At 35.7% G+C, this 9,571-nt stretch overlaps 1 protein-coding gene across 5 annotated transcripts in view; it reads right to left on the bottom strand.

Annotated features, from left to right (window-relative positions):
- Positions 1 to 575: 575 nt before the first annotated feature.
- LOC150081216 (heterogeneous nuclear ribonucleoprotein R-like) overlaps positions 576 to 9,571 on the bottom strand; it is a 170,512-nt gene continuing 161,516 nt past the window's right edge. For 2 of the 5 annotated variants that reach the window (XM_090379401.1, XM_090379400.1), the window contains exon 11: positions 1,160 to 2,045. In XM_090379401.1, coding sequence (XP_090235527.1) covers positions 1,707 to 2,045 — 339 coding nt within the window. In that variant the 3' untranslated portion in view covers positions 1,160 to 1,706. Of the gene's footprint in view, positions 848 to 1,159; positions 2,046 to 9,571 lie in introns of those variants that run through there. The other 3 variants (XM_090379404.1, XM_090379399.1, XM_090379403.1) reach the window with 3 other exon arrangements.

The following is a 9,571-nucleotide window of genomic DNA, read 5'->3' as shown; positions in this document are numbered from 1 at the left end:
ATTATTAAACTCTTCCATAAATAGACCTAGATTTCAGAGTCAGCCAGAAATTAGTTCTACTTTTCTTATGTAAACATTAATCTCAAGGTTTTTACCAGGTGTGGATATAAGAAATGAATCTGTCAACTTCATGAGACTGCAAGACCACATCCCTCAGCACTATTTTTGAAATCTTGTTTGAACATGTTATAATGAATCTTTGCTGCATTGCTCCTCTTCATTGATGATTTTATCGTGTAAATTTATGTTATTGTTTTAAACACTTTTCAGAATATGCATTATCAGGAAAAATGCTATCCTGACTGCATTTACTTGCATATCATGCCATTTCTTTTATGTACCTTAGACTGACTTAAAAAAAAAAAAAGCAAATTCAGTTTAAGGCATTTCTGTCTATATTTTTTAAATTATTTTAGAAATAAACGAGGAGTTACCTTTTATTTAGGAGTTATCTTAAGGAAGATACAAAGTAATTTTATAAAATTACTTTGTACCTCCCTTAAGATTTAACCCATTTTGTTTCTGAAATTTACACACTAAGAATATAACAAATTCAAATTGAAAACAAACAACAGTTTTACTAAAAACAATATTTATTCAAAGATGAGTGGCAGGTGACTTCCTTTACAACATAACTTCATGCCATGGAGTATTGATGAAGAACAACAGTACAGCACGGTTGTTGCCACACTGTCATAGTCAATCACTCAGTCCATCACAAAGATTAACCACAATAAAAGCATTCAGATCAGCCCAATGGTCTTCCAAGAAACTGGCAAACTGCTTTCATTCAGTTCAGTGTGTACATCTTTTCAGACTAGATGTGGTGGTATACAGCCATCGTTAACTGGACAACATGTGAAAAGAATAAAAAAAATCCATAATAAGCCCTTGTGTCAAATCTGTTTCAATATACCTGTGCTGTCTATGCACTATATGTCTGCCACTTGAATTTATAGTGTTAGCAAGACAATTCTACATTAATCATATTATCAAAAAATTTTTCCCTTCATTACACGACAATCTTACACACAGCCACAAGGGGAATTAACTGTAATACAGGTGTGTGTATATATATAATATATATATATATTACTCCTCAATTCCTTTTGTTCATATTAAGACTTACTATTAAATGGCACAGACCATTTCTTTTTTAAAAATATATTTAGACAATTTTAGCCTTCGTGAAGAAAAAACTTCTAGGGGAAGAATCTTAAACTTAATTTTTTTCCATGGTCATTATTTTTAACATTCTAAAATTGTATATCCAAAAACTATTTAAGTGATGGAAAAAGTGAGCTATGAAACATTATCAATGATTTATGAGATGATCAATACACATCAAGAAATGTACGTTTAGCTTAAATAGCTAACATCAAATGGTGACAGTAAGCCAGCAGAGTGGGGGGGCCTGGTGTGGGAACAGCTCAGGCCAGCACATGGATGAAGCATTTTACACCCTTTACACACTAATCCCATATTTTAAAAATGTGACTAAACATGCAGAGCTGTTCCCACAGCTTCCACATCCCACTCTGGACAAATCATTTAAAATGACAAACCACGTGGTGGTAATTCCACCCCATTCTTCAAAGAAATATTTCACTTGACTGATAAATCATTCTTAAGAACATCACATCAGTTTCTTTCTTTTTTTTTTTAAGATTATTTTTTTGCCCTCCCCAACTCAAGAGCGTTCATGTTCAAACCCACTGCTGGCCATAGGAGTCCTCATACCATTCAGCATCACTCCCAGCCCCATGTGGTTGTTGAGGAATAGGCTGGGAAACCCAGTTGTTGCCTCCACCCCCTCTGGAGTTCTGGAAGCGCCGCTTGGAGTCCCCCTGGTTCTGGTGGCCACTGTCAAACTTACGCTTACCAGCCAGATTTCCCCGCTGTCTGCCACCACGTCCTGAATTCTTGGATCCTCGACCAGCTCCACGCGAACCACGACTACCACGAGTAGAAGCTCTGCTGCGAGACATGGTGGGGGCAGTGGGAGGACGGGTAGGTGCACTACGAGCTACTCTGCTTGTCCGCACCTGAATAATAAAAAAACAACTTATTAATGAAAATATAAAATATATATAAACCAAGTGATATGGGAATATAATAAATATTAAAATTTGTAAAACTACAAGGTGCAACCAAAAAGAATAATGGTGATGATTTTACTGTATAGCTTATAGATAACACACTAGTCAACACAAAATGTTACAAAAACGAAAATACCCAATCTTGACTAATTTCATGCTGCTGAACATAAAAATCACATTAAAATTTGTTGAGTGACTCTTGTCGAATTACAGTTGGGGTGTCTGACTCTTGTTTTCAAATTACATTTGGGGTCTCACATTAGCGAGCTACTCTACATTACCAACTATGACTCTCGGCAAGACACATGGGAACACTGCAGTTTTGTACCATCATGCTTTTATCATGTGATCGCCAACTGTTGCCCCACGCTGCATCACAGGGTGTTGTCGCCTCAAATGCACCTTCAATTTGTTGCAGTAATCCTCGATTATGGCTAGGTACTAAGTGATTTGTTTTGTTCTCAGTTAACGGTTGTTTTGTTTTCTGTGAAACACATACTTTTTGCATAGTATTTGTGCCGTGTAAGTATACCATGCCCCATAATTGTGTGAGTAGTACAAACATCTGTTACGTATGTGGAGAAGTCATGTTAGCTTCAAGAAAGCATCCCTTAACTTGAGCCATAAAAAGGGCCTACTTCTTGTACTTCGGTGTGAAGTAGACGATCTGGACAACTGGGCCTCACACATGTTGCACTACCTGTTTCAAAATTCAACACGTGGGTGAATCGAAAGGGACATTTTATGCCTTTCACAGTGCCCATGATATGAAGGGAGCCACGTCAGGCCAATACTTCTGTATGGTGCCTTCCTATTAGAGAAAAGTGATGACAGCAAAGAAAAATTGGACAGTGATGTACCCAAATATATCATCTGCAATTCTTCCCATGCCTCACAGTGAAGTACTACCCATTTTCAAACCACCTGACCATTTTTCTGTACACACTGATGAACATCAAATTGATATACACGAAGAAGTACAGCAGCAAGGAATCCACTATTTTGTCCAAAACTTTATATCCTTCTGAACCACATAAGATTAAAGAAAGTGAGCTTAAATCAGGGATCTCAAACTGCCAAAGAATAAAGTAGAGCTTTTGGCCTCAAGGCTACAACAGTGGAATCTTGTAGATCATTCTGTGGAAGTGACATTTCGTACTTAAAATAAAAACTATGATAAATTCAATCAAACAGAAAGTGAACTCACTATTTGTAAGGATGCTGATGGTCTAATGGCAGCAATGAACATGAGGCACGTTCCCAAAGATGGAAACTATTTACAGACACTTCTAAAGGCCACTACACACATTCAGGTAAACCTGTCAGTTATGCATGTACAGGTCTACCGGAGCATGTGGTTGATAAAACTGCAGTTATTTTGACCTGCACAGGCGATCGGAGGAAATATGAAAAATCATATTTCCTCGTTTGTAGCGACGTGGCAGTGCACTGCCAGATTGGGGGAATTCCCTATTCGACTATCATTAATAATTACATAAATTCTATGAAAAAATACACTTTGTTGCAAATAATAACCCAACTATTGCTAAAATGTCATCTGTCGATGCCATGATCAGCTGACTGAATGAATGGTGACAGGTTTACCGGAGTGTGTGGATGCACTATGGGCATCCGGTAGACCTGTAGAGGCATAACTGACAGGTTTACTTGAACGTGTATAGCGGCCTTAAGGTAATAACACAGCCTTGAGGCTGTGTTATTACACATATTTCCATTGTGTACTTACATATGCTTTCCACAAAAAAGAAACATATGCAAACATGGAGAACATCCTCTTAGGTGTATACTATCAGAAGTATGAGTGGAAGATATGTGGTGATTTAAAGGCAACCACCATTTTATTAGGACTACATACACTAAGTATTGTTGCTTTCTCTGCGAGTGGGATAGCCATTCCAATGTTAGGTTAGATGCACTACGAGAAGAGGAGGTGGTCTCAACGAAAATTGTTAACACCTGGAATGAAGAAAATAGCATTTGCACCTCTGGTAGATCCAAATAAAGTTTTGCTTTCACCACTCTACATGAAACTGGGGCTCATGAAAAATTTTGTGAAGGCTTTGGAAGTGAATGGTCCTGGCCTTCACATACTTGCAAGAGAAATTCCCAAGACTTAGTACAGAGAAGATTAAGGCAGGCGTTTTCATTGCCTCTAGGTGCAACATGTTATTGAAGATGCATTTCTCGCTCTCACACCTGGTTTCCCCCCCACCACCAAACTGTGGTGCTGTCAGTGACAAACATAGTGATTCGATCAATACATCACAGCGATGGAACAAAGATAGAAAAGCAAATGGAGTGCCGCCACATTAGCTGACTATTGTTGGATGGTGAAAAGGGATGCTCCTGAAGCTGAATACAATCAAAAGGCAAAAATATGTTTCATACAGGTATGTTCGCAGCTATATCTTACTGCCATATAAATGAAAAATACCTTTTTTTTATATAAATATAAAAACTACTTTTTTTTGGAAATCAAATGCCAATCTGCCATTTTAAGCACTATTTCCGTGTTTACCACACCAAAATCTATAAAGTAAACTTAATTTCATGCCCATAACAAGATATGACCCAAAATTTGTTGTTCAGTGTAATTAATCTTTACAATAGAACAATCAGAAATGTCTCGAGAAAAGAAGTGCCTTTCCAGAGACGTTCTAATAACTTTCACTGTGCATTAGCAATATCCGTATGAGAAAAACTGGTCTACACCAATCAACAAGAAATTATGTGATTGAATAGTTATGCTAAGTTTATGGGGATATGTTTAGGTCTAAGGAAAAAACTAAATTTCTAACTGGTTCAAGTCAAGGAAGGTGTCAATGATAACAAAAAAGAAAAAAAAAAGGCTGAAATATTTGATTTGCTAATAAGATAACTTTATTACACAGCCAATTTAACTGCTGAAGAATTTAACTATGGCAACAGGAATGGTCAAACTGATTCTGAGAAAATATTTAAACATACAGACAGTTCATATCAAGATGATTACACAATTAGGAAAGCAAAGTGAAGGGTTCTTTAAAATAAAAATTGCTTTTGATATCAGTGGTATTGTTTATTCAAAATCTGTATCCTGTGGTAAAGCAAGATGGTGTAAAAATTTTAGGAACTTTGGCTAAATGAATGGATAATTCATTATGAATGGACAATTTCAAATGTTTTTCCTAAAAAAAAAAAAAGTAAATAAATAAAAAATAAAAATAAAATAAAACTTCATCCAAATTTGATCATCTGCCTTACTAATTTGCCCACTACTACTTTCTAAGTTAAGAAAAAATATATTTTTTCCAAAGAACATTATGGAGTTCTGGGAGTATTTAAAACAAAAGAGCCCCAGAAATGCTTTCAACAACAGTGGCATCACTGGTTATAGCTTATATATGGCTTCATAAGGAGATGATTACTTTGAAGCAGGTTGATTTCAATGATATATAAAAATTGTGAATTTATTGTACAATTGCTCTCACTGCTTTATAGCTGCACAACATGTATTCTGCAATGATTCAAAACATGATTAAAAATTAGCCCCAAAATACTAATTCACTTGTGAATTTATATTATGGAACTAGTTTTTTAACTCTTCCCTAATTAAACCAAGTAATTAATCTTTAACTGACCCTGTATTTGACATGGAAAGGCACAGAGAAGAAACAGAAATACTGCTTGCTGAATATTTTCTCTTCTAAGTATTGTTTTACGTAAACTATCAGTTATAAAAAAAAAAAAAATTCCTGGGCACTGCTATTTGACAATGGCAAGTTTACACAAAATGGTTTTTGAAATCTATGGCACTATCACATGCCGAAGTATCAAAAACCGAAGGCATTCAGAAACATTTGTAATCTTCATTTCTTCGAGATTACTCGTAAATATACACTGGTGTTCAAAGAAAGTGCATCACCCCTTAAAATTGTAATTGTCGTCCGAATAATGTAAGTATATAGCAATATTTCTTACAGATTGCATGATAAGATTGACACGCATAGGTGATGATGTAATATTTCACCAGCTGTTACTTTTAGCTATATAAGCATGTTCTCCAAGAGTTACAGTCATTCATTGCTTGTGTCAGGATGGCAAGTTACTACAGTCGATGCTACGAAGAAAGAGTGCTATTGTTGCTTTACGTGAGGAAGGATGTTTTTCCTGCATATTGCTCAGAGTGTCTTGTAATCAGTCGAGAGTGAGTAGATTTCTTTCCAAACTCAAAATACTGGTTAGAAAGGAAAAAAGGAACCGGACGCAAATGAGTCTCTTCATTAAAACAGGGCCGCATTTGGAAGCGCTTATGCCGTAAAATCTGTAAAGCTTCTTCATCTGAGCTGAAAAGAGAATTGGAAAAATATACAGGAGTGGCAGAGTGCAGTAACAGTCAGAAGACACCTCTTCAAAAATGGACTTGCAGCCCGTTGTCCTAAGCAGCCCTTTCTCGCACAAAAACAATTAAAAAGGCACGATTAATTTGGTGTAAGGAGCATGCCAAATGGACCCCTGAGCAATGTATTTTTTTTTTTTTTTTGATTTGGTAGTTGTTGGCGCATCAGCTTCTGTGGCCATATTGCACCTCCCAAGGTTTTTGCAGTACTTTGATCCAAGCCCGAGGCGGGAATCGAACCCGCGACCTTTGGGTTGCCGGGCAGGTACTTTACCCACTCTGCTAGCCCGGTCGGCTAAAGCCTGAGCAATGTAAGTCAGTTATTTTCTTGATGAGAAGAAATTCAACCTGCACGGCTCTGATGGGAGATAAATGATTCGCTGTAGACGTGGTGAAGAATACTATCCAGACTGTATGGTGTCTACAGTGAAATTCCCTACCATCCAAATGATATGGGGGTGCATTCCATATCGCGGAGTAGGTCACCTGCAGTTTGTAAAAGGTTCTGTAAATGTCAATGGATACCTGACTGTATTGGAAGGCAAATTGTTGCCAACCATTAGAGACCATTTCAACCTGCCAAGCACCTGCATCTTTCAGGACGACTCTGCTCCTTGTCATCGGGCAAAAAGTGTAAGAAGATACTTCTGTAGTTACTTTAGCTTCATTTCTGCATTAGAGGTTCAACAGTAATGTGTTTACATTTGTTACAGGTAAAAAAATGGTTGGAAGAACAGTCCATTACAACTCTTAACTGGCCAGGAAACAGCCCGGACCAGAACTAAAAAAAAAAAATAAATAAAATAAAATAATATACCCTACAAAATTCAAACGGAATGTTCCACGAAATGATAACAATTGCCAGACTTCAGGAAGTTATTAATTAAAAAGGGGGCTGTAGTGAAATAAGTGATTTCAAGTTTAAAATGTATAAATAAGTATTTCCATTCTCAAGCATTTACAGTGCTGTGAAAATTAAATTTAATGAACATATCTATTACTAAAACGTAGCTCAATGATTGAGAAAGTTCTGGATTTAAAAATTAAGATATGGAAATGCTACCATTCAAAAGAGCAAAAGCATTCCAGACAGCCCTAGATCTAGTTTTCCAGAAACTGAATACTGTAGTTCCATTAGGCTCTTTTTACCAATTTTCCATTGCTAAATCTAAGCTTCATTTAAAAATTCAACCCAAGCACGGTACCAAGTACTATAGGTTCTAATATCTCTCATGTTTGGGGGGGGGGGGGGGTCTACATAAAAAAAAAAAAAAAGTGTTTGTTTGTTTGAGAGAGAGAGAGAGAGAGAGATGGGATTTAGAGAATTAAATGAATAAAAAAATTTCTGCATTGCAAAGGTATACTGAAACAGTGTATGCAAGCATCCCCAAGGAGTTAGCCATTTATAGCTAGTTTCCACTACCACTTTTAGACACAAAGAAGAGGCAAAACCATTATACTCCCCCTCCCCACCCATTCGGGCAGACTTAGATGTAAGAAAAGGTTGTGGGGGAGGGTGTCAGAATTTATGTGATGGGGACACATTCATTTTTTTTTTAACATTAAAAAAAAAAAAAAAATTGTCTGTTTTTTTGAGTAAATTTATTTGTTGTTTCAAATAAAAATGTTCTCAGGTCTGCCTTCATGGCAGAAGTTGCATTACTACTGATAAATATGCATGCAAAATGCAAATTTGTTATGACACAGAATGACTGGCTGCATCATTTGCATATATACTATATTTCAGATCTTCAGAGTTCTGCAACCACTGAGAATTGGGCCAGTGGTATAACATTTTTCACTTGGAATGATCAAAGGAAACATCTCCTGAAATTATGATATTAAGTTGCAGGATACCCTGTGTGCATGTGTCTAGATATATCTGTACAAATCCCAAGAAGAAAAGCACTGTTACACACTCTCAGAATGAACAGAAATCACAAAGGAGTGTTCATTATGTCAGTTGAACTTGTAATTTGCTTATAATTATTTAATTAAATACGAGGAATGGTACAAAAGCAATTCACCCTATTTTTTCCTCAGAAAATTTAATTCCTACAACTATGCCTTTTACTTCAATTGTCACCTATTTAATGTAATAATTCAAACACAATTTCTGAAAAATGTGGTGGCATTCATTTAGCAAGAAACGTAGCCATTCATGCAAAACTGCAAATATAAATAATGGCAGATTCTTTCAACATATAATTCTAAATAAACAAAATGGCTCACTTCCAAAACAATATACTCATAAAAAGCTTTATTAATTATGAAGAGAGAGAGACCTTCCGGCCAACAATTAATATGTAACAACCATTTCAAAGCAGCATGCAGGTGTCATTCAAGCACTGCCAGGTTTAAATAGATTCAAAAATATGTATAAAGCTCTTTAATATGAAGGGAATATGTGACAGGAATTCATTGGTACATTTCCAACATAGGTCTACAAAAGAACCTTAAACTTATTTATTCATGTTGTTAGAACAACCAAAATTTTCATTCACACTCACACAAAAATTTCAAACCATACTGGGGGTGAAACATAGTAATATTATTTTTCACAACAGATTCCTTCGGCCTATGTGAATTGCACATTTCGTTTCATAGATAAACCCAAATTAACAAGGGCATTAAATGGCATTTAAGTGATCAAGTGAGTTTCATTATCAAGCACAGGTCTTATATACTGATAAATGGTCACATGAATTCTTTTTTTAAGAAAACACCAGAATTTTTTGTTATGCAAAAATAACAGCAATGTTATTTTTGCATAAATAACAGTAATGTTACTTTTGCATAAATATTGCTTAGACTTTTTCCTGAGATAAACAGTTGCTGTTAAATTTTTAAGATGAATATAATGTGGGCTAGTGCCACAAAAAATGAGGAGCCAGTTTTTGCCAAGAATTTTATATATGAGATAAAAACAATATGCTTTTTATTAATAAAATGACATTTGTTCTGATTCTTCAATCTGAACTTTCCACACAAAAAATAAAAATTAAACAATGTAAATATATGCAGTAAAAACCTCATCACAAGCAGTTCAAGGACATTTTAGAAATCCATTAAA

This window comes from Mastigoproctus giganteus, chromosome 8 (genome assembly GCF_048544385.1).
Source record: "Mastigoproctus giganteus isolate SK-2022 chromosome 8, ASM4854438v1, whole genome shotgun sequence".
NCBI classification, from domain to species: domain Eukaryota; kingdom Metazoa; phylum Arthropoda; class Arachnida; order Uropygi; family Thelyphonidae; genus Mastigoproctus; species Mastigoproctus giganteus.
The sequence above is the reverse complement of the archived record's forward strand: the minus strand, read 5'-3'. Positions and strand labels throughout refer to the sequence as shown.